The 26,261-nt window shown below is 37.7% G+C and overlaps 2 protein-coding genes and 1 long non-coding RNA gene across 4 annotated transcripts in view; 2 read left to right on the forward strand and 1 right to left on the reverse strand.

The window, feature by feature from the left end:
* EAF2 (ELL associated factor 2) overlaps positions 1-1,947 on the forward strand; it is a 55,821-nt gene extending 53,874 nt beyond the window's left edge. Inside the window, exon 6 of the mRNA XM_061404062.1 lies at positions 1,520-1,947. Within this exon, the coding sequence (XP_061260046.1) occupies positions 1,520-1,566 (47 nt within the window). The 3' untranslated portion in view covers positions 1,567-1,947. The remainder of the gene's footprint in view (positions 1-1,519) is intronic.
* LOC133239887 (uncharacterized) overlaps positions 1-26,261 on the reverse strand; it is a 79,612-nt gene that overhangs the window by 16,896 nt on the left and 36,455 nt on the right. The gene's annotated exons all lie outside the window — the stretch shown is intronic.
* SLC15A2 (solute carrier family 15 member 2) overlaps positions 18,547-26,261 on the forward strand; it is a 43,115-nt gene continuing 35,400 nt past the window's right edge. The window contains exons 1-3 of one of the 2 annotated variants that reach the window (XM_061403028.1): positions 18,547-18,738; positions 20,579-20,666; positions 21,473-21,614. In XM_061403028.1, coding sequence (XP_061259012.1) covers positions 18,634-18,738; positions 20,579-20,666; positions 21,473-21,614 — 335 coding nt within the window. In that variant the 5' untranslated portion in view covers positions 18,547-18,633. The remainder of the gene's footprint in view (positions 18,739-20,578; positions 20,667-21,472; positions 21,615-26,261) is intronic. The other variant, XM_061402930.1, reaches the window with a different exon arrangement.

Consider the following 26,261-nt stretch of genomic DNA (forward strand, 5'->3'; position numbering starts at 1 on the left):
TTCTCCAGGGGATCTTCCCAAATCAGGGCTCGAACCCAGGTCTCCCTCTTCACAGGCAGATTCTTTACCAGCTGAGCCACCAGGGAAACCCAATAATACTGAAGGGGGTAGCTTATCCCTTCTCCAGCAGATCTTCCCGACCCAGGAATTGAACCAGGATCTCCTGCATTGCAGGAGGATTCTTTACCAGCTTGAGCTACAATGAATTGAGTTCCCATTATATTTCAAACAAAATTCAAAGGTTCTACCATGACCTACACACTATTTGTTGTTAAGTCACTAAGTCGTGTCCAACTCTTTTGCGACCCCATGAACTGTAGTCCACCAGACCCTTCTGTCCATGGGATTTCCCAGCAAGAATGCTGGTGAGTTACCAGTCCTTCTCCTGTGGTCTTCTGGATATCTTTATGACCTATTTCCTAACATTCTTTTCCTCATTCTTTCTAGTCTAGCCAGAGTGGTATTCTTGCTGTCTGAGAACACAAAAAGCATGCTTCCGCCTTGGGGCATTTATATTTGCTTTTTCCTGATCCTGGACAGTTTCCTCCATACTCATGTATTTTCATGCGTCTCTCCCTACATTTGGATCTCTAATGTCCCACCCTGAGGAGGCTTTCCTAACTCCCCTATCTAAAATATTACCTCCCACCCTCTTTCCATACCCGTCTAAATTCCATAATATTTATCTCTACTTAGGATAAATATTACATAATATACGTGCTTATTGTTTGTCTCCTCCACTGGAATATAAGTTCCATGCTGTAAGCACGTGGATGAATTACGAAAGATTCAGTGATGAGTTACTCTTAACATATACTACTTAATGACTGACTGAATTTGAAATAATTACACAACTCTCTTTCACTCTTCGAAATAGTCTGATCTTCTAAACCAATGGTCCCCAACCTTTTTGGCACTAGGGACAAGTTTTGTGGAAGACAGTTTTTCCACAGTCAGTGTCAGGGGTGGGGGGAATGGTTTGGGATGATTCAAGCACAACACATTAGAGTTATTTTGCCACCGCTGATCTGACAAGAGGCAGAACTCAGGAGGGAATGTGAAGGTGGGGAGTGGCTGCAGAAATAAAGCTTCGCTCACTCCCTCACTCGCCACTCACCTCCTGCTGTGTGGCCAGCTCTTAACGGGCCACAGACCAAAACCTGTTCTTGGCCCCGGCCATTGGCAACCCCTATACTAAACTACATTTTCTCATTTCTTATGTAATTAAGTCAGTGGTATAAAAGAAGGGTGATGTTGGTGTGTGAAAGAAGACTAAAATAGACACCAAGTGATACTAAAACTGTGCTGAAGATTAATGGTTTGTCTTTTCTTTACAGGCATTATTAATTAATTACTACTGATGTGACTAATAATCAGATTGCTTATTCTATAATCTAAGAATATAATGCTGACTAAACAGGATCACCTTGGGGTTATATATTGCAAAATATCTGTGTTATCAAAAAACATTAAAATATTAAATATTTGATTACTAGAGTTTTGCTTTTTTTTATTTTAGGAAATGATTTGCAGCTGAGTGAATCAGGAAGTGACAGTGATGACTGAAGAAATATTCAGCTATAAGTGTAAAATTTGCAAGATGTGATAATTTATCTTAGGAATAAAAATTTCTAAGACTGAGGAAAATGTATCCTAACTTTGATAATAAATTTAATCTGATTCAGAATTTTCAGTTGATGTTACATTTTTTACCTTTTATGGGTACCAGCATTTTCATGTGTTTTTATTTAATCTTAACAAAACTCTCATGAAGTTTTACAGATGAGAAAACAAACTCAGAGTTTAAGTTACTTGCCCATGTATTGTTAGTTAACCAGTGGCAGATCAGGTGTTCTAAAGTTCAAGTTCACTGTTCTGTTTTACCACACTCCTGTCTTCAATTGTGAAATGTCAAAACTTGATTTGTAATAAACGTCCTGGTTTTAATTATGTCTCTGAGCCTTTCTGATATTCCTTAAATTTTGGTTGAAAATTAAGCTAAAATTGAGGGTTAAGATGAAGCTAAGTAGTTGTTTTAATGAAATTGTTATTGCTCACATATTTTATCATTTTCTCATCTCTTTGATATTGTTTAATCCTTTTATTTTGCTTTTAAGATAAAAATAAGCAGTTATGTTAATGAGATAAATACTTAATCTTTATACCTGTAACATTTTTGAATTTGAGGGAAATATAAACACCAGATGGAGAGTCACTAATGAACAGCAAGTTTTTTATTTAATTAATAAACTTTATTTTGAAGAACAGTTTTAGTTTCACAGCAAAATTGAGCAGAAAGTACAGAGACTTCTCATATACTTCCTCTTCCCATACATGCATAATCTCCCCTACTATGAACATCCTGCACCAGATTGGTCCCTTTTTAAATAATTGATGAACCTACATTCACACATCATCATCTAAAGTCCGTATTTTACATTAGAGTTCACTCTTTGTGTTGTATATTCTATGGGTGTTACCAAATGTATGATTGCACCTTTGTCCACCATTGTAGTATCATACAGGGTGGTTTCACTGCCCTAAAAATCCTATGCTCTGCCAGTTCATTCCTCCACATCCCAACCCCTGTCAATCACTGATCTTTTGACTGTCTCAGTTTTGCCTTTACCAGAATATCTTATAATTGGAATCAGACATTATGCAGCCTTTTCAGATTGGTTCTTTCACCTACGTACTTAAAGTTTCCTTGATGTCTTGTTCATGGCTTGGTATGCACCTAAGTTTCCTCCATGTCTTATTCATTTCTTTTTAGTGCAAATAATATTATATTATGTAGATGTAATGTTATGTATCCACTAACTTACTGAAGGAATCTTGGTTACTTCCAAGTTTTGGAAATTATGAAAAAAAATTTTATTAAACATTACCTCTTATCACAGGAAGTTTTCTAGCTATATATATATATATATATATATATAAGTATATGTATGTATAAATATACATACATGTGTGTGTGTGTGTATATATATATACACACGAACTGAACTGATAGATGTCAGGCGAGTGTATTCTCCTCAGTTCTGTCTCCTCTCAACAAAAATTTGAATCAACGGATGTTAAAGCCCTCAGGGCATCACAGCTCTCAGACAGACCATGTTATAGATCTCGGGTCTTGGACAGACCGTGTTATAGCTCTTAGACAGATCAGTGTTACAGCTTTGTGTTACAGCTCAATTTTATTTAGAAAATAGCAGGAAAATACATCCTCGAGGGATGAGGGCATGCTGACCCAAAGACATGAAGAAAAAGAGAGGGACGAGAGAGAGAGAGAGAGAGAGAGAGAGAGAGAGAATGAGCACGTGTGTGGGAGAGGTGAAAGGGAGGCCTCCGGCCCTTTGGCTCCTCTTTTTATGTTTTTTTCCTCCCCCCGGGCCTGCCCTGTGTAAATTGGGCTAGCCAGGAGTGCTATTTTTTCTACCTGAGGCCCTCACTCTGGTCCTCGGACCTTCCTTTGTTCTATTTTCACAGGCTTTTCCCTTCCTTGTCTTTTAGCCACTGCCATTCTGAACTCCATAACTCATCTCTTCCCCCTTTTATTATTTCCTACATAAATTAAACATGTTCTTAAAGATCATTTTGATGGATTGAATACATAGTATATCATTCTCTATACCCCACTCATTTAAATATGAGTAGCTTAGAGAGGAATGAGATAATATCTTCTTTGCTTCAGTTATCTCCTTATTTGATTCATTTTCAGACATTAAAATATAGGGAGCTGTGGATGAGACAAGTTCTCAGATATGACATTCTCTGCCAGAACAATCTTCACATGATTCTAAGCACATACCTTTTTTCTCCCAGCTTTATAGAGAAATAATTGACATATAACATTGTATAATTTTAAGCTGTATAGTGTGATGATTTGATATGTGTTTATATGAAATGATTATTAAAGTTAGTTAACATAATCTCATTCTTTTAGCTTGACCTTTCTGAGTGGTTTGATGAAACGGATAATAAAAGTATCAAAGTAGTGAAAGTAAATTGGCTACAAAGGAACAAAAATCAGTGGCTTTGAAGGATTCCAGAACACTACACTGAAACTCTAAAGTTAGTAAAATTGCATCTGTACAAGGGTATGAGTGTGACCTATGAATTACATATTCATCAAGTATTATCATCCACAGTTTGGTAAGAAGGCACTCTTAGACATGTCAGAATTCAGTAATTATTTACATACCATTGATGTAAAATTTAGATTAATAATTTTCAATGTGTTAAGATGAATCAAAATTAGCAACTCAAGAATGGAAAAAAATATTATAAAAATATATTCTAAAAAGGTTGGCAGCTTCTTCAAAGGGACTGGCAAAATTCATAGTTCAGTTGAGTCACTCAGTCATGTCCGACTTTTTGCAACCCCATGAACCGCAGCACACCAGGCCTCCTGTCCATCACCAACTCCCGGAGTCCACCCAAACTCATGTCCATTGAATCGGTGATGCCATCCAACCATCTTATCCTCTGTCATCCCCTTCTCCTCCTGCCCTCAATCTTTCCCAGCATCAGGGTCTTTTCCAGTGAGTCAGCTCTTCACATCAGGTGGCCAAAATATTGGAGTGTCAGCTTCAACATCAGTCCTTCCAAAGAACACCCAGGACTGATCTCCTTTAGGATGGACTGGTTGGATCTCCTTGCAGTCCAAGGGACTCTCAAGAGTCTTCTCCAACACCACAGTTCAAAAGCATCAATTCATGGCACTCAGCTTTCTTCACAGTCCAACTCTCATATCCATACATGACTACTGGAAAAACCATAGCCTTGACTAGATGGACCTTTGTTGGCAAAGTAATGTCTCTGCTTTTTAATATGCTGTCTAGGTTGGTCATAACTTTCCTTCCAAGGAGTAAGCGTCTTTTAATTTCATGGCTGCAATCACCATCTGTAGTGATTTTGGAGCCCCCAAAAATAAAGTCTGACACTGTTTCTACTGTTTCTCCATCTATTTGCCATGAAGTGATGGGACCGGATGCCATGATCTTCGTTTTCTGAATGTTGAACATTAAGCCAACTTGTTCACTCTCCAATTTCACTTTAATCAAGAGGCTCTTTAGTTCTTCTTCACTTTCTGCCACAAGGGTGGTGTCATCTGCATATCTGAGGTTATTGATATTTCTCCTGGCAATCTTGATTCCAGCTTGTGCTTCTTCCAGCCTGGCATTTCTCATGATGTACTCTGCATAGAAGTTAAATAAGCATGGTGACAATATACAGCCTTGATGTACTCCTTTTCCTATTTGGAACCAACGTGTTGTTCCATGTCTAACTGTTGCTTCCTGACCTGCTTACAGGTTTCTCAAGAGGCAGGTCAGGTGGTCTGGTATTCCCATCTCCTTCAGAATTTTCCACAGTTTATTGTGATCCACACAGTCAAAGGCTTTGGCATAATCAATAAAGCAGAAATAGATGTTTTTCTGGAACTCTCTTGCTTTTTCCATGATCCAGTGGATGTTGACAATTTGATCTCTGGTTCCGCTGCCTTTTCTAAAACCAGCATGAACATCTGGAAGTTCACAGTTCACGTCTTGCTGAAGCCTGGCTTGGAGAATTTTGAGCATTACTTTACTAGCGTGTGAGATGAGTGCAGTTGTGTGGTAGTTTGAGCATTCTTTGGCATTCCCTTTCTTTGGGATTGGAATGAAAACTGACCTTTTCCAGTCCTGTGGCCACTGCTGAGTTTCCCAAATTTGCTGGCATATTGAGTGCAGCACTTTCACAGCATTATCTTTTAGGATTTGAAATAGCTCAACTAGAATTCCATCACCTTATCATCAATTCATAGTCGTAGTATAATATATAATGTATGTAATGTATTATATATATTATAAGTAAATATTTATTAAAAATATATATATAATCTTATCTGGGTGGTGGTTGTGTGAGTTATACATATGTAGAAAATACTACAGTCTTACACTTAAGATTTGTGCCTTTTAAGTTACATTTTAAAAGTCCACAAACAAAATCAGTAAAAAACTATTAGCAACGTAGAGGGCAGAAGAGAATTAATATAAATGATATAAAAGTAGATCTTATAAGCTTATAAGAAGAGGACAAACAACTCAATAGAAAACAGGGAAATGAATCGGCAGTTCTAAAAATTATGAAACACTTTTTGTCACAGAAATATTACTTCCAGAAATTCATTCTACAGATACATTTGACTAATTTGCAAGGTTATTACTGCCGTATTATTTATATTGCAAAAGACTTACAATCTGAATATGAGTCTTTTTGTTATCGATTTTTGAAGTGATTTATGTAGTTTGGATACAAATCCTTTGCCAATATATGTAGTATGACTGTTTTCTACTACTTTGTGAGTTGTCTTTTTACTCTTAATGGTATCTTTTGGTGAACAAAAGTTATCAATTTTAATGCTATACCATATATTAATCGCTTATGGTTGCTATATGTCTTATTTAAAAGAATCTTAGAGGGAGGAGCCAAGATGGCGGATGAGTAGGACGGGGAGAACACTTTCTCCCCCACAAATTCATCAAAAGAGCATTTAAACGTCGAGTAAATTCCACAAAACAACTTCTGAATGCCGGCAGAGGACATCAGGCACCCAGAAAAGCAACCCAACTCTTCGAAAGGAGGTAGGAAAAAATATTAAAAACAAAAAAAAGAGACAAAAGAGGGAGGGACGGAGTTCCATCCCGGGAAGGGAATCTTAAAAAGAGAGAAGGTTCCAAACACCAGAAAACCTTCTCACTGCCGAATCTGTGCCGAGCTTTGGAAGCACAGAGGGCAACATAACAGGGAGAAAAAATAAATAAACAATTAAAACTCGCAGATTGCGAGCCCTACGGTAACTCCCCCAGCGGAGAAGCAGCGCAGACGCCTGCATCCGCCATTAGCAAGCGGGGGCTGGGCAGGGAGGCGCGGCGTGGGCTGCATCGCTGAGAGTAAGAATCTGGCCTGAATACCCTGAGCGCTATCTGAGCGAAATAATTTGGGCTAGCAAACCAGACTGTGGGATATCTACCACGCGAAAAGCCAGCCCTAACCTAAGACCGCCAGGCCCGCGCACGGAACAAAGGACTGAACAGAGATAGCCGGCTGCAGATCTTCCCCCTCCGGTGACAGGCAGCCAGAGCCGGAAGGGGGCAATCGCAGCCCCAGAGAGACATTATCTATAAAACTGTAAGCAGGCTTCTTTGCTAACTAAAACTTCTTGGGGGTCTGGACGGTCAACATCTGCCTGAGAAGGTGCGCCGGTTTTACACCCAGATAACCAAGTGGTGGGGAGGCGATAAGTCGCAGCATTGGCGCTCGCCAAACACCTCATCACCTGAGCTGCTCGGACCTGGGAAGAGCACAAAACGCAGGCCCAACTGCGTCTGCGCCTCTGAGGACTACCCGAGTGCCTGAAGCTGAGCGGCTTGGACCTGGGAGGTGCATGCAGCCCAGGGCCAGCCTCGGATTGTTCCCGGCGGAACAACCTAGAGTCCGAGCAGTGTGGACAGGGAGGCTACACGCGCTGTGAGTGGGGGCAGACCCAGGGTGGCTGAGGCACTGCGAGCCCATGCCAGTGTTATTTGTTTGCAGCATCCCTCCCTCCCTCCCTCCCCACAGCGCGACTGAACAAGTAAGCCTTAAAAAAAAAAAAAAAAAAAGTGTCCTCCACCGTGCCCTTTGTGTCAGGGCGGAAACCAGATACTGAAGAGACTAGCAAACAGAAGAAGATATAACAGAGGGAAGCGCCTTGGAAGCTACAGGCAATAGATCAAAACCCTGTGGTTACTACGGACTACATAGGAAGGGGCCTATAGATCTTGATAAATATAAATCTGACCAAGGAACTAGCCAAAAATGAACTGAACCCACAACACCCACAAAAAAAAAAAACAAAAAAGTCCTAGATATATTTTTATAATTTTTACGATCATTCTTTCTTTTTTTTTTTAATTAAAAAAAAATTTTTTTAAGTCCTCTATTGTTCCTTTAATTTTCACTTTTATAACCTATTACTTTACAAAAAAAAAAAAGACCCTATTTTTTTCTTCTTCAGCAAACTTCATATATATATATTTTATAATTTTTTGACCTTGTTTTTTTGTTTTGTTTTTTTTCTTCTTTTCTTTAACATTGTATTTTTGAAATTTCAAACTCTACTCTAGATTTTTAATTTTCGCTTTTTGGTATATGTTATCAATTTTGTACCTATAGTTTTTTTTTATATAATTTCTGTGACTTTTTTTTTTCTTCTTCTCTGTTTCTTTCTCTTCTTCTTTTATATAACATTGTATATCTGAAATTCCAAACTTTACTCTAGATTTTTAATTTATGCTTTTTGGTATTTGATATCAATTTTGTACCTGTATTTTCTTTATAATTTTTGTGACATTGTTCGTATTTGTTTGTTTGTTTTCTCTCTTTATTTTTCTTCTTCTTCTTTTTTTTTTTTTAACATTGTATTTTTGAAATTCCAAACTCTACTCTAGATTTTTAATTTTTGCTTTATGGTATTAGTTATCAATTTTGTACCTGTACTTTCTTTACAATTTTCGCGACCTTGTTTGTTTTTGTTTGTTCGTTTTTTTTCTCTTTCTTTTCCTTCTTCTTTTCCTTAACATCGTATTTTTGAAATTCCAAACTCTACTCTAGATTTTTAATTTTTGCTTTTATGTATTTGTTACCAATTTTGTACCTTTAAGGACCCAATCTTCAGGACCCATTTTTCACTAGGGAGTGAGATTACTGGCTTGACTGCTCTCTCTCCCTTTGGACTCTCCTTTTTCTCCACCAGGTCGCCTGTGTCTCCTCCCTAACCCCTCTCTACTCTACCCAACTCTGTGAATTTCTGTATGTTCCAGACGGTAGAGAACACTTAGGGAACTGATTACTGGCTGGATCTGTCTCCCTCCTTTTCATTCCCCCTTTTATCCTTCTGGCCACCTCTGTTACCTTCCTCCTTCTTCTCTTCTCTGTATAACCCCGTGAAAATCTCTGAGTGGTCCAGTTGTGGAGTGCACATAAGGAAGTGACTACTGGTTAGCCCACTCTCTCCACTCTTGATTCACCTCATCTCATTTGAGTCACCTCTAACTCCCTCCTCCCTCTTCTCTTCTCCATGTAATCCTGTGAACCTCTCTGAGTGACCCTCACTGTAGAGAAACTTTTCATCTTTAATGTAGATGTTTTATCAATGGTGCTGTATAGAAGGAGAAGTTTTGAAACTACTGTAAAAATAAGACCGATAACCGGAAGCAGGAGACTTAAGTCCAAACCCTGACTCCAGGGAACTCCTGACTCCAAGGAACATTAATTGACAGGAGCTCATCAAATGCCTCCATACCGACACTGAAACCAAGCACCACACAAGGGCCAATAAGTTCCAGGGCAAGACATACCAAGCAAATTCTCCAGCAACAAAGGAACACAGCCCTGAGCTTCAAGATACAGGCTGCCCAAAGTCACCCCAAAACTATAGACATCTCATAACTCATTACTGGACATTTCATTGCACTCCAGAGAGAAGAAATACAGCTCCACCCACCAGAACACCGACACAAGCTTCCCTAACCAGGAAACCTTGACAAGCCACCTGTGCAAACCCACACACAGTGAGGAAACGCCACAATAAAGAGAACTCCACAAACTGACAGAATACAGAAAGGACACCCCAAACTCAGCAATTTAAACAAGATGAAGAGACAGAGGAATACTCAGCAGATAAAGGAACAGGATAAATGCCCACCAAACCAAACAAAAGAGGAAGAGATAGGGAATCTACCTGATAAAGAATTCCGAATAATGATAGTGAAATTGATCCAAAATCTTGAAACTAAAATGGAATCACAGATAAATAGCCTGGAGACAAGGATTGAGAAGATGCAAGAAAGGTTTAACAAGGACCTAGAAGAAATAAAAAAGAGTCAATATATAATGAATAATGCAATAAGTGAAATTAAAAACACTCTGGAGGCAACAAATAGTAGAATAACAGAGGCAGAAGACAGGATTAGTGAATTAGAAGATAGAATGGTAGAAATAAATGAATCAGAGAGGATAAAAGAAAAACGAATTAAAAGAAATGAGGACAATCTCAGAGACCTCCAGGACAATATTAAATGCTACAACATTCGAATCATAGGGGTTCCAGAAGAAGAAGACAAAAAGAAAGACCATGAGAAAATACTTGAGGAGATAATAGTGGAAAACTTCCCTAAAATGGGGAAGGAAATAATCACCCAAGTACAAGAAACCCAGGGAGTCCCAAACAGGATAAACCCAAGGAGAAACACCCCAAGACACATATTAATCAAATTAACAAAGATCAAACACAAAGAACAAATATTAAAAGCAGCAAGGGAAAAACAACAAATAACACACAAGGGAATTCCCATAAGGATAACAGCTGATCTTTCAATAGAAACTCTTCAAGCCAGGAGGGAATGGCAAGACATACTTAAAATGATGAAAGAAAATAACCTACAGCCCAGATTATTGTACCCAGCAAGGATCTCATTCAAGTATGAAGGAGAAATCAAAAGCTTTTCAGACAAGCAAAAGCTGAGAGAATTCTGCACCACCAAACCAGCTCTCCAACAAATACTAAAGGATATTCTCTAGACAGGAAACACAAAAACGGTGTATAAACTTGAACCCAAAACAATAAAGTAAATGGCAACGGGATCATACTTATCAGTAATTACCTTAAACGTAAATGGGTTGAATGCCCCAACCAAAAGACAGACTGGCTGAATGGATACAAAAACAAGACCCCTACATATGTTGTCTACAAGAGACCCACCTCAAAACAGGGGACACATACAGACTGAAAGTGAAGGGCTGGAAAAAGATTTTCCATGCAAATAGGGACCAAAAGAAAGCAGGAGTAGCAATACTCATATCAGATAAAATAGACTTTAAAACAAAGGCTGTGAAAAGAGACAAAGAAGGTCACTACATAATGATCAAAGGATCAATCCAAGAAGAAGATATAACAATTATAAATATATATGCACCCAACACAGGAGCACCACAGTACGTAAGACAAATGCTAACAAGTATGAAAGGAGAAATTAACAATAACACAATAATAGTGGGAGACTTTAATACCCCACTTACACCTATGGATAGATCAACTAAACAGAAAATTAACAAGGAAACACAAACTTTAAATGATACAATAGACCAGTTAGACCTAATTGATATCTATAGGTCATTTCATCCCAAAACAATGAATTTCATCTTTTTCTCAAGCGCACGTGGAACCTTCTCCAGGATAGATCACATCCTGGGCCATAAAGCTAGCCTTGGTAAATTCAAAAAAATAGAAATCATTCCAAGCATTTTTTCTGACCACAATGCAGTAAGATTAGATCTCAATTACAGGAGAAAAACTATTAAAAATTGCAACATATGGAGGCTGAACAACACACTGCTGAATAACCAACAAATCACAGAAGAAATCAAAAAAGAAATCAAAATTTGCATAGAAACGAATGAAAATGAAAACACAACAACCCAAAACCTGTGGGACACGGTAAAAGCAGTCCTAAGGGGAAAGTTCATAGCAATACAGGCACACCTCAAGAAACAAGAAAAAAGTCAAATAAATAACCTAACTCTACACCTAAAGCAACTAGAAAAGGAAGAAATGAAGAACCCCAGGGTTAGTAGAAGGAAAGAAATCTTAAAAATTAGAGCAGAAATAAATGCAAAAGAAACAAAAGAGACCATAGCAAAAATCAACAAAACCAAAAGCTGATTCTTTGAAAGGATAAATAAAATTGACAAACCATTAGCCAGACTCATCAAGAAACAAAGGGAGAAAAATCAAATCAACAAAATTAGAAACGAAAATGGAGAGATCACAACAGACAACACAGAAATACAAAGGATCATAAGAGACTACTATCAACAATTATATGCCAATAAAATGGACAACGTGGAAGAAATGGACAAATTCTTAGAAAAGTACAACTTTCCAAAACTGGACCAGGAAGAAATAGAAAATCTTAACAGACCCATCACAAGCATGGAAATTGAAACTGTAATCAAAAATCTTCCAGCAAACAAAAGCCCCGGTCCAGACGGCTTCACAGCTGAATTCTACCAAAAATTTAGAGAAGAGCTAACACCTATCCTGCTCAAACTCTTCCAGAAAATTGCAGAGGAAGGTAAACTTCCAAACTCATTCTATGAGGCCACCATCACCCTAATACCAAAACCTGACAAAGATGCCACAAAAAAAGAAAACTACAGGCCAATATCACTGATGAACATAGATGCAAAAATCCTTAACAAAATTCTAGCAATCAGAATCCAACAACACATTAAAAAGATAATACACCATGATCAAGTGGGCTTTATCCCAGGGATGCAAGGATTCTTCAATATCCGCAAATCAATCAATGTAATACACCACATTAACAAATTGAAAAATAAAAACCATATGATTATCTCAATAGATGCAGAGAAAGCCTTTGACAAAATTCAACATCCATTTATGATAAAAACTCTCCAGAAAGCAGGAATAGAAGGAACATACCTCAACATAATAAAAGCTATATATGACAAACCCACAGCAAACATTATCCTCAATGGTGAAAAATTGAAAGCATTTCCTCTAAAGTCAGGAACAAGACAAGGGTGCCCACTTTCACCATTACTATTCAACATAGTTTTGGAAGTTTTGGCCACAGCAATCAGAGCAGAAAAAGAAATAAAAGGATCCAAATTGGAAAAGAAGAAGTAAAACTCTCACTATTTGCAGATGACATGATCCTCTACATAGAAAACCCTAAAGAGTCCACCAGAAAATTACTAGAAATAATCAATGACTATAGTAAAGTTGCAGGATATAAAATCAACACACAGAAATCCCTTGCATTCCTATACACTAATAATGAGAAAACAGAAAGAGAAATTAAGGAAACAATTCCATTCACCATTGCAACGGAAAGAATAAAATACTTAGGAATATATCTACCTAAAGAAACTAAAGACCTATATATAGAAAACTATAAAACACTGGTGAAAGAAATCAAAGAGGACACTAATAGATGGAGAAATATACCATGTTCATGGATTGGAAGAATCAATATAGTGAAAATGAGTATACTACCCAAAGCAATTTATAGATTCAATGCAATCCCTATCAAGCTACCAACAGTATTCTTCACAGAGCTAGAACAAATAATTTCACAATTTGTATGGAAATACAAAAAACCTCAAATAGCCAAAGCGATCTTGAGAAAGAAGAATGGAACTGGAGGAATCAACCTACCTGACTTCAGGCTCTACTACAAAGCCACAGTTATCAAGACAGTATGGTACTGGCACAAAGACAGAAATATAGATCAATGGAATAAAATAGAAAGCCCAGAGATAAATCCACGCACATATGGACACCTTATCTTTGACAAAGGAGGCAAGAATATACAATGGATTAAAGACAATCTCTTTAACAAGTGGTGCTGGGAAATCTGGTCAACCACTTGTAAAAGAATGAAACTGGACCACTTTCTAACACCACACACAAAAATAAACTCAAAATGGATTAAAGATCTCAACGTAAGACCAGAAACTATAAACCTCCTAGAGGAGAACATAGGCAAAACACTCTCTGACATACATCACAGCAGGATCCTCTATGACCCACCTCCCAGAATATTGGAAATAAAAGCAAAAATAAACAAATGGGACCTAATTAAACTTAAAAGCTTCTGCACATCAAAGGAAACTATTAGCAAGGTGAAAAGACAGCCTTCAGAATGGGAGAAAATAATAGCAAATGAAGCAACCGACAAACAACTAATCTCAAAAATATACAAGCAACTCCTACAGCTCAACTCCAGAAAAATAAACGACCCAATCAAAAAATGGGCCAAAGAACTAAATAGACATTTCTCCAAAGACATACAGATGGCTAACAAACACATGAAAAGATGCTCAACATCACTCATTATCAGAGAAATGCAAATCAAAACCACTATGAGGTACCATTTCACACCAGTCAGAATGGCTGCGATCCAAAAGTCTACAAATAATAAATGCTGGAGAGGGTGTGGAGAAGAGGGAACCCTCTTACACTGTTGGTGGGAATGCAAACTAGTACAGCCACTATGGAGAACAGTGTGGAGATTCCTTAAAAAACTGGAAATAGAACTGCCTTATGATCCAGCAACCCCACTGCTGGGCATACACACTGAGGAAACCAGAAGGGAAAGAGACACGTGTATCCCAATGTTCATCGCAGCACTGTTTATAATAGCCAGGACATGGAGGCAACCTAGATGCCCATCAGCAGATGAATGGATAAGAAAGCTGTGGTACATATACACAATGGAGTATTACTCAGCCATTAAAAAGAATACATTTGAATCAGTTCTAATGAGGTGGATGAAACTGGAGCCTATTATACAGAGTGAAGTAAGCCAGAAGGAAAAACATAAATACAGTATACTAACGCATATATATGGAATTTAGAAAGATGGTAACAATAACCCGGTGTACAAGACAGCAAAAGAGACACTGATGTATAGAACAGTCTTATGCACTCTGTGGGAGAGGGAGAGGGTGGGAAGATTTGGGAGAATGGCAATGAAACATGTAAAATATCATGTAGGAAACGAGTTGCCAGTCCAGGTTCGATGCACGATGCTGGATGCTTGGGGCTGGTGCACTGGGACGGCCCAGAGGGATGGTATGGGGAGGGAGGAGGGAGGAGGGTTCGGGATGGGGAACACATGTATACTTGTGGCGGATTCATTTTGATATTTGGCAAAACTAATACAATTATGTAAAGTTTAAAAATAAAATAAAATTAGAAAAAAAAAAAAAGAATCTTAGCTTAAAAAATGAAATCTTGGTTTAATCAGTCCAAAAGATATTCTCTTACATTGTCCTCTAAAAGCTGTATTTTTTTTAACTTCAACAGATCTGTAATCTATGTAGAATTAATCTAATCTCTCTATATGACCAACCTAGACAGTGTATTAAAAAGCAGAGACATCACTTTGCTGACAAAGGTCCATCTAGTCAAAGCTATGGTTTTTCAAGTAGTCATGTATTTGACAGTTGGACCATAAGGAAAGCTGAGCACCGAAGAGCTAATGCTTTTGAACTGTGGTGTTGGAGAAGACTCTTGAGAGTCCCTTGGACAGTAAGGAGATCCAACCAGTCAATCCTAGAGATCAGTCCTGAATATTCATTGGAAGGATTGATGCTGAAGTTGAAACTCCAATACTTTGGCCACCTGATGGGAAGAGCTGACTCATTTGAAAAGACCCTGATGCTGGGAAAGATTGAAAGCAGGAGAAGGGGATGACAGAGAATGATATGGTTGGATGGCATCACCGACTCGATGGACATGAGTCTGAGCAAGCTCTGGGAGTTGATGATGGACAGGGAAACCTGGCGTGCTGTAGTCCATGGGGTCACAAATAGTTGGACACGGCTGAGTGACAAAATTGAACTGAATATTAATGTAATCTATATATTATTTTCTTTTATGGTTTTTATTCATGATGTAAGATAAAGGTAAACATTTTTTTCCATATGAGTATCCAGATGGTATTTTTTTTAATTGAAAATAGTCATTTGTCCCATTTGTCATTGTCCCATGACACTGCTGTATCATGTTTGGCCTAAATAAAGCCAAAGTATGTGTGTGGGTCTTTTTCTGAACTCTGTTCTGTTGCATTGGTTGCCTTATTTATCTTTGTGTCATTTCCACTCTGTTATAATTACTATAGCTTTATAATAGATTTCCTACTGGATAATACAAATCCTCCATTATTGTTCTTCAAGATTGCCTTGCTGTTCTTAGATTTCTGCATCTCCATATGAATTTTAAAAATCAACCTTTAATTTTCTACATTCACAAAACCTGTTGGATTTTTTTGTTGCAACTATAGATTGATTTGGGGATTGCTGACATCTTACTGAGTCTTCCAAATCATGAGTATGGTATGTCTCTCCATTTATTTAGGTCTTTAATTTCTTTCAATAATGTTTTAGAGTGTTTAATACTGATGTCTTTTTTAACTTATTTTTTAATTGTAGCATGTATTGATGTCTTAAACATCTTTCAATAGATTTATTCCGAGGTATGTTTTATGCTATTAGAGCTGGTATAATTTTAAAATTACCTTTTCTATTTGTTTTTGCTGATATTTAAATACAGTCTTTTTATGTGATGATTTTGTATTCATAGTTTGCTAAACATGTCCTCTTTTAATTTCATATTTGCCTCTTCTCTATGACTATATAAGTATCTATCATTTGAGACTTTCAGCCTCCTTTCTGTACATGACTGTAAAATATCACTCTCTTCTGTCATAATCATTGAGTCACAAATATTTTTACTCATAATTGATATTTTAGATTATTTTACTCTATTATTCTTTTTTATCTGTGAAGAGTTTTTACTCATTTCTGTTAATGAATTGCTTTTTTCTTTGATTTTTTTCCCTTTTATCTTTCTGATTTCAACTTAGCAAAAATGATGCTATACAAGAAGCATCTTGATAAAATAGAAAAGGCTCTAGAATAGGTCTTAGAGTCTGGGATTCTAGTCTGAGCTCATCTGTAATATTCTTCAGGCTAGATTAGCAGAGGGATTTCAAACCAGTGTTCACCAAATCCCTAATATAAGAATTACCAGAGATGCTTGTTAAAAATACAAGTTCTTAGCTACCTCTTTAGATTTGTGTGTGTGTGTGTCACCCTGGAAATTTATATATTGATACATAAGTACATGTACAAATATAAATATATATAAATATCCATAAGTGATTTTTATCATCAGGGAAGTTTACATGCCACAAGATTAGGATTTCTTCCATCTCTGGTATTATTTGATTCTATGAATGCTTAGCATTGTATTGCCATAATCAATGAAAAATTTCACTTAAACAAACAAGTATCAAAGATCCAATGCCAATACGCTAAAGTTTGGTATTTAGGGCACCTATGAGCACGAATGAGTTGGTGCCTTGCATACAGGTGCTATTCCATCTGCTCTGCTATATCAAATGCTATTTCAGAGGTACAGGGCCAGAGCAGGAGGAGCCATTGATATAATTAGATCTTAAAGGCATCTGTGCCTCTAGTGGTTAACTTGGCTAGTAACTTCTGACTGTTCATTTGTTTTGTATCCAGTCATTAACCAAACTAGGTCAGAAAGGGCAGTACTTTCTGAAAGAATAACTACAGCTTAATCATTAATGTCACAAGCAGAAATGAAGCTGGGCTCTTTGGGTAAAGGTTGACGGGAGAGAAACAGGATGAGGAGTGTAACAGAAGCTGAGAAAGAAACATGGTCAAAGTCTGAGATAGAGTTTAGGGAGGAAAGAGTAGAGTTTATCCTGGTCTTATTTGTCAATAGATTACTCAAGTAGGTAATGTAAGAATTTTATGAGGGATAGAATCATAGGTTCTCATATTCTAAAATAAAATAATGCATTCTCCTATTTCCTGACTTCTTTTTTGGTTTAGTCCTTATTTGTCTTATTTCTCTCTAGCCATTCTTTCCTTTTCCATTTGACTGACAACTAAATGGGCGCCATACTGTTTTGTTCTTTTACCTCTTTGACTTTGCAAAAATAATAATTATTTAACAGTCATGTCTGATCCTGTTCTTCCTCTGATAAGAACTAAATGTATTCTGGAGTCATTTGGAAGTCCATTCACTGAATATTAAGAAAAATGGTGTTTGTAATAGTACCTAGAAAATAACTGGTTCATAATTTTTACACAAATCAAATTTTATTTACAGATGAAAGGATAGGTTTATCTTGAAGTAAGAAAGTTACAACACAGAGAATGAATTTTAAAAGAAGAATGATTCCCGAATGTATATCACTGAACTTTTCTTTTTGTTTTCTTTAGCTCCACCTTTTTAATTGCTTATAAGACATTTCCAGTTGAACTTTACTATGTTGAAAACCAAAAATTAACATTTTTTTTGTATTTCTCCAAATTCACTTTAGAGATAACTTCCCCTTTTCAATGCATTTCAATTCTCCTACATTCCTATGTTTCTATTTCCATAGCTTCCATTCCTAAGTAATAACCACAGGCATTACTGATACTAATCTATCCATAACACCATAGTGAAAATTCCAGATCTGCCACTTGATGGCCACACGACTTTGGAAAAATTGCAATCTCTTGAGATATTAGTTCCTGTAAAGTGAGGATGGTAGTAAGAATAAGAACATAAAGATAATACATGTGTGTATACACACACACACACATATACACAATTGGTGTGTGATAAATGGCAGCTATTATTACTCTGAAATCAGTGTTTAAATCTGTGCTCCAGTCTATGTTCTAGGCATTATATTTCTAACTACTTTTCACTCATGTGCAGTTCTCCAGCATTTTACAGTATCTCACTTCCCCGTGCTTTACCTTTTACATAAACATTCTTTTAAACTAGTCTCTGAGACCCAATAGTTTTTGTTTTTTCCATATAGCTTTCTGCTTCGTAAGAAGCTACTTAAGCCCAACACCCACAGGGTTAAAACTGGTTGCTGAAGCCACCCCCTCTTCCCCTCCCAGTCCCCCTTTTCACAGTAGCCTGGCAGCTGTCCCAACTGCCTACCAAAGCCAAATGCTTGAAGAGAGAGAGAGGAGCCAGCCATGAATCCTTTCCAGAAAAATGATTCCAAGGAAACTCTTTTTTTACCTGTCTCCACTGAAGAGGTACCGCCTCGACCCCCCAGCTTTCCAGAGAAGCCATCTCCAGTGAGTCCTGGGATTCATCTCTGCCTCTGACAGGAACAGACGTACTCTGTTGGTTCTCCTCCTTGGCCCCTGGAGCTTCAGGCTGAGCTGTATTAGAGTATTAAAAACTCTTCTCTCTTGGAGTTAGAATGAACCTATAAACCAGATCTAAACAGGAGTTTCTTTCAACTTAGGAGAGGAAGCAGCAGAAGGCGGTGGTCAGAGTTCTTCAGTGGATATCCCGGACTTGGCTCTATTTCATTGTATATTCTGAATTTCTCTGGGGTGGAAAAAAAAGCACTTTGCATGTCCAGGGAAACTTGGCAAGTACTCCTTTCTGGAGAACTGTGTGTGATTGTTCTTTATTTACCAAAAAACCTCCAAAACTTCAGCCTTTAGTTTCCCCTGTACACAGAGTCTATGCTGCACACCAAGAGAAGTTTTAGAATAGATCTAGTCTCTGTTATTGTGTTTCAGTTTACAGTGGGAGAAAGGACAGAGAAACAGGGAAGTAATAACGTTTTACTTTATATATTAATACTTGTTAAAACATTTCCCAATTATTTTTTAATCCTCATATCAAAATCCTGTTAAGTAGAGAGGGTATAGTAATACTAGCCAGTATTTACTTAATTCTTACTTACAAGCAAAGAAGTAGCAGTATTCTAGAGGTGGGTAGTTTCTTTGGAATAACAAAACTGAAGTATAAAGCCAGGTTTAGTGACATGGCCTGGAGCAGTACGTTAACACAGTCAGTGACAGTGTTACATAGCTAATAGAAGCCGTGTTAACCAAACTTCAGGCTGTATAATTCTCAAGCTGTGAACTGGGAAAGTAAGAAGACTATTCACTGTGTCTTTTAAGAAAGTTTTTCTTATCATACATTAATGCATATTAATACTTTGGAGGGTTGTTTATGTATATCCATATATATCTATGTGGATTAAAAAAATGAACACATTAATTTATCAATCATTTATTTAGTTGTATATCTTCTGGTCCCAAATAATTTGAGGCTACTTACAAAAATGCATGTATATCTTATGAATAAGGAAAGGTAATAAAAAATCTCATGATTTGATTGAACCAAGGCCACGTATCTCCATCCCTTTCTCATGTTGGGCTATCGTAATGAGAGGGATTTGAAGTAAAACGTGATATTCCTTTTATTCTGACTGATACAGTACATGCAATAGCATAGTCCTTTTAATGCCCAAAAGGATTAGCATGAAAATATTATAGAATCTGTTTCATAGAACAAATGGACATTTAATTTGAAAAGGCTTAAGAAATCTCTGCCAAAGTTTACGGTGATCAATCATCTTAATCTTTAACAATTTGTATTGGGCTCTGTTCCTGGCAGGAAGCCTTCATATTGCTAGGATTCCTCCCATCACAGTGAATGGGGCAAGTGGGGACAGAAAGGTTAATCCACACCATAGAGCTAAGCAGGGTACGGACATCTGAGTGTAACTACCTGGACATCAAGTGTTCCAGAGGCCAACTCTTTGTTATGTTCCTAGAAATAAGGATCATTATTCTCTTCCCCAGTGCCCCAGGCTCTCCATTTAGTACCTGTGGGAAGATGAACAGGTCCTAGTGTCTATATCAAGAAGTGCCTGAGCAGCTCCATATTAATGTTTGAGGGACAAAGGAATATTCAGAATAGCTTGTTTGACTGCTAAATCAGCAATGCAAGCACTTTTAGTAGGATACTGGCTATTTCATGAAGAGTAGGGACCATTGCTTCTTCACATGACCTATCATGGTGACTTAATGTTTTTTTCTGTTGCAAAACAGTATAATGATCTAAATAGGGAAATATTGTTCATGCTTGAACCAGTGTCTTTTTGTTTCCTAGAAAATCTGTGGCTCCAACTATCCACTGAGTATTGTCTTCATTGTGGTGAATGAATTCTGTGAGCGCTTTTCCTATTATGGCATGAAAGGTAATTTTGTGTCTCCCAATCCTACTTTTCTCCACTCACTCTCACCCCATGTTTGTAACAATCTGTCTTATATGCACTTATTTCTCTTATCTACTCTTTACCTTCATCCAGCTGGTCCTTGCCTTTGGCGAAGACTTCCAAAAAATGCCTGGTGGGATTTCACCTTCTAACTCATACAGGCCAAGAACAAAAAAGAGTAGTGGAAACCAGAATACAGCCTATGAGAATATAAGTGGAAAAACTCATCATCAGCATTCCATTGTTAATTTTTGTTCCTTAGGCCTATGGATTATATTGTTGCTGGGAAGGAGAAGGAAGGATTATTAGATATTAGATAAAGATAACATCAGGCCATGTTATCTTTCAGGTTGGCCTAAATGATGCTATGTGCATGAAGACTGAAGGGAGGTGTATTGCAGTGGCTCAGTCCATAAAGCATCTGCCTGCAATGCGGGAGACCGTGGTGTAATCCCTGGGTTGGGAAGATACGTGGGAGAAGGAAATGGCAACCCATTCCAGTATTCCTGCCTGGAGAATTCCATGGACAGAGAAGCCTGATGGGCTTCAGTCCATGGGGTCACAAAGAGTTGGACATGACTGAGTAACACACACACACACTAAGCATAGCCCCTTTCACCCTCACAACTCCGAGGGACCCTGCTTCTGCTGCTCAGAAGTTACTACTGATAGGAGTGCTGAAGATCAAGATCACCTGCAAAGACCCTATCAAATGCTCTTTGCCTCCATAAATAATTTTAATATATCTACCTTGTTTTGTCTCTCATTTTTTTTTTTTTTTGCTTTAGCTGTGCTGACCCTGTATTTCCTGTATTTCCTGCATTGGAGTGAAAACACTTCCACATCTGTGTACCACGCCTTCAGCAGCCTCTGTTACTTCACTCCCATCCTGGGAGCAGCCATTGCTGACTCATGGTTGGGAAAATTCAAGTAAGGATGATGGGAGGTTACATTTCCAAGAAGCTTCACAGATTAAACATGCAGAGATATCTCTTCTAGCCTCTTGCTTCCAAGCAAGAATATACTTGTGTCATCCATGATAAATAAGAATCTCTGTCAGACTGACAATATAGAAAGGTTTTATCTCTTCATTATCAGTTTTTCCAATATTTTTATTTTTTTTCTTGTATTTAATTTTAATCTTCTGTTCTGAAGTTTAAGACCAATTCTTGTTCTGATCTCAGGTGGTAAGATGGCTACCCACAAGAAAATGTATAATTAAATGTTGTTATTTTATATACTATCCATCTCTCCTCCAGATTGAGTCATTTCAACTCTTTTAGTATCTTCTTATAAAGTCCCTATTTTCAGCTCTTTTACCATCTCTGATTCTCTTTTCTAATCTCCTTCTGTAGGTTCTTTCTTAAAACTATAATAAATATTTTCATGAGTTAGACTAATAGTCTATTCATTTCAATATCTTTTAAGTCCCTAAAAATAGCACCAAGAGATGTTTGGGGATAATGTTATAGTTGTCATCTATAATATCATTCTCATGGGACAGAGATGGATCTCAGGTATCCATCACTCAGGTATTTTCTGTGGAGTTGTCATCTACAGAATTGTCTAAATTAGCATTTCTCAAAGTGCATTCTGTTGAAAATTTGTTGTATAGGATCTAAAGAATGTTATGTAGGATCATAAAGCTCTCATAGTCAAATAAGTTTGGGAAAATGCTAGAATGAATAAAGCTAAAAAGGTATCTTTACTGCATGACTTCTTAGAGCCTTTAACATGCTGCTGCTGCTGCTGCTAAGTCGCTTCAGTCGTGTCTGACTCTGTGCGACTCCATAGATGGCAGCCCACCAGGCTCCCCCATCCCTGGGATTCTCCAGGCAAGAACACTGGAGTGGGTTGCCATTTCCTTCTCCAATGCAGGAAAGTGAAAGTGAAGTCGCTCAGTCGTGTCTGACTCTTAGCGACCCCATGGACTGCACCCTACCAGGCTCCTCTGTCCATGGGATTTGCCAGGCAAGAATATTGGAGTGGGGTGCCATTGCCTTCTCCAGAGAAGGTTATAATATGTAGCATTTCCCAAACTTGTTTGATTGTGGAATATTTTTTCAGGGTATCTTGTAGACTGAGTGTTCCAAGGAATCCTCTTTAGTAAACACTGGTTTCTATCTCACTTTGGGCTAGATATATCCATTATTCTAAAGTATTTATTCAGCACCTAATGTAGTGCTACAGCCACAACACAGTACTAAATAGTTTCTTGGGAGAGAGATGGCAGGTGCCTGAGGTCTATGTGTGCTCCTTATGTAGTAGTAGTCACCGAGTCCATCCAGACAGAAGGATGGCATTATATGCAGAAAAAAGCATAAGCCATGGTATGGTCTTCATTCAGTTACAGAATAAAAGATTCGTATTTATAGTATTTTAATTTATTTTTAAAATGACTGCCTTGTAAAAAGTATAGCTCTGGGATTTGGTAAACAATAGCTTCCTGACTATTTCAGAGGAAAGGCCATCTCTCCTTGTACCCTCAATCTCAATCCTTCATGAGGTAATTTTAATTATTTTGAATTTGTTTTTATTGATGTATAACTTAAATAAAGTATACAAATCTGAAAGGCTTAAATGTACAACTGGATGAATTTTTACATATGTATCACCATCACCTAGGTCACTCTCATTGGTATCTTTGTACCCTCAATATTGCCATCTCTTGCCTTCAGATTCTTCTTCAGAGGTAGTCTTGTCCTAGAAATAATGGCAAATATCTTACGGCTGTAAACAAAAAAATATTATTAACCTTTCTTTTTTCTATCTTCTTTGTCTTATTGTCACTACCTGCAAAATTTTAAAAGAATCACTTAATATTTGTTGCCTTCCTTTCACACTCTTCATTATCACTCCTTCAGTTCAGTTCAGTCGCTTGGTCGTGTCTGACTCTTTGCAACCCCATGAACCGCAGCACGCCAGGCTTCCTGGTCCATCACCAACTCCCGGAGTCCACCCAAACCCATGTCCGTTGAGTCGGTGATGCCATCCAACTATCTTATCCTCTGTCATCTCCTTCTCTTCCTGCCCTCAATCTTTCCCAACATCAGGATCTTTTCAAATGAGTTAGCTCTTTGCATCAGGTGGCTAAAGTACTGGAGTTTCAGCTTCAACATCGGTCCTTCCAATGAACACCCAGGACTGATCTCCTTTAGGATGGACTGGTTGGATCTCCTTGCAGTCCAAGGGACTCTCAAGAGTCTTCTCCAACACCACAGTTCAAAAGCATCAATTCTTCAGCGTTCAGCTTTCTTTATAGTCTAACTCCCACATCCATACATGACCACTGGAAAAACTATAGCCTTGACTAGATGGACCTTTGTTGACAAAGTAATGTCTCTGCTTTTTAATATGCTGTCTAGGTTGGTCATAACTTTTCTTCCAAGGAGTAAGCGTCTTTTAATTTCATGCTGCAATCACCATCTGTAGTGATTTTGGAGCCCCCCAAAATAAAGTCAGCCACTGTTTCCACTGTTTCTCCATCTATTTGCATGAAGTGATGGGACCAGATGCCATGATCTTCGTTTTCTGAATGTTGAGCTTTAAGCCAACTTTTTTACTCTCTTCTTTCACTTTTATCAAGAGGCTCTTTTTATTTTATTTTATTTTATTTTTAAACTTTACATAATTGTATTAGTTTTGCCAAATATCAAAATGAATCCATCACAGGTAAACATGTGCTCCCCATCCTGAACCCTCCTCCCTCCTCCCTCCCCATACCATCCCTCTGGGTCGTCCCAGTGCACTAGCCGCAAGCATCCAGTATCGTGCATTGAACCTGGACTGGCAGTTCTTCTTCACTTTCTGCCATAAGGGTGGTGACATCTTAGGGCAGAATAATATAGTGCAGTGCAATATAATCCAGTTAGATTCAATTTAATTGCATTGATTTTAATACAATAAATGTTTATTGAGCAGCTTCTATTTGTCCAAAGAACTGTGAGGGATAAGCAGATAAGACATAATACCTGCTTCACATTGCTCATGGTCAACTAGCTTTAATACAGAACAGATTATGGTAAGTGCAATAATAGTATAAGTCATCTTTTTATCCTATTGAAATTCCTCTTTCTAAGATCACTGGTAATGATGCCATCAAACTGAGTGATCTTTTGTAAATTCTTATTCATGTTGAGCATTTTAGTCTGTTTATTGCTCCTATATTCTTGAAACTTCCTGGGCTTCTCTAACACTGTATTTTCTGGTTCTTTTACTTTTTTGGATTCTTCCAAATTTGGCTGTTTTTTTTTTTTTTCTTTTTGTTTACTTCACTCTTTCCTGAATGTAGGCATTTCCCCAGTGTATACCTTTTACCCTTTTCCCTTTCTCCAGATTTTCCCTTAGCAAGTTCTGTGTGTCAGTTTTAGCTATATGCTGATGTCTCCTCAAACTCTATAATCTTAACCTATCACTCAAGCCCCAAGTGTGCATTGTAACTGCACATTAGCATTCATCTCCTGGATATTCCACCTTATCCTCTCTCCTAGCTTCCCTATACTTCTGCATCCAATCAGCTTTTAAATTCTACCAATTCTGTTTCTATATTATGTCTCATATTCCTCCTACCTCAACACTGAGTCACAACTACTCTAGTTTTGGTTGTCTTTAGGCTCTGAACTGGACTATTATAATGGATATGTGTGACGTTTTCATTGTTTCCCATAATCGTTGTTCATAATTGAATCCTTGCACTACTGTCAAATTAATTTTCCTAAAAGAAATCTCCATTCACATTACTACCCTGCTAAACATTTCTACTTACACGTTGTCTACTAATCTCATCCAACTTACCTTTCTGCTCTTACTGTCATACTTACTCCCTTTCAAGAATGTCCAATAGATGAACCAAATACTAATATTTACCTAATAATAGCCAGGAACATCTCTTTTCCATGTCTGTTTGCATAGTTTCTACTTCATGAAATCTCTTTCTTCCCCAGCCTTCCACATCCAAACTCTTTAAGGCTCAGTTCACATGCCACCTATGCAATGGAATATCCTCTGCCCCTTACTTTTCACCACTAACCAGAATTAATCTAATATTCTCTGAACTCCGTATTTTTCACCCTCACATGACAAATTCTCTCTTATAATAACTATGTGTATATGAATCTAATATCTTCTTCCAAACACTTAGAAAACAGCCTCATTTATAGTTTTTTATCCACAGCACTTAAAACAGTGCCTGGTACATAGGAGGCCCACAAAAAACATTTCAGTTAGTAAATATATCACCCTCAGATGAACACAGGCAGAAGACTGTGGGCAGGGTAGGTGTGGGCAGGTGTGAAGATGACTTTTATTTTGTTGTGGGTATTGTGGTTGCTTTTAAAATAACAAAATTCTTTGAGGAATGAATAGGTATCTCTTTCAGAGGAAAGTGGGTTGGAGAAAACATGAATAACTTGTTCTTTAGGGATGTGTGGGGGTGTGGTGAGCTCACATGTCCAAAGACAATGATGACAAAAACATGAACAAACAAATATTTCAAACTCCTTTCCTTTTCTTCAGAAGTTAGCTTCAGGATGAAAAGTTTCCCGTAACATTAGAAACATTGCTCAGACCTTCAAACCA

The sequence above is a fragment of the Bos javanicus genome, chromosome 1 (assembly GCF_032452875.1).
Source record: "Bos javanicus breed banteng chromosome 1, ARS-OSU_banteng_1.0, whole genome shotgun sequence".
Classification (NCBI taxonomy): Eukaryota; Metazoa; Chordata; class Mammalia; order Artiodactyla; family Bovidae; genus Bos; species Bos javanicus.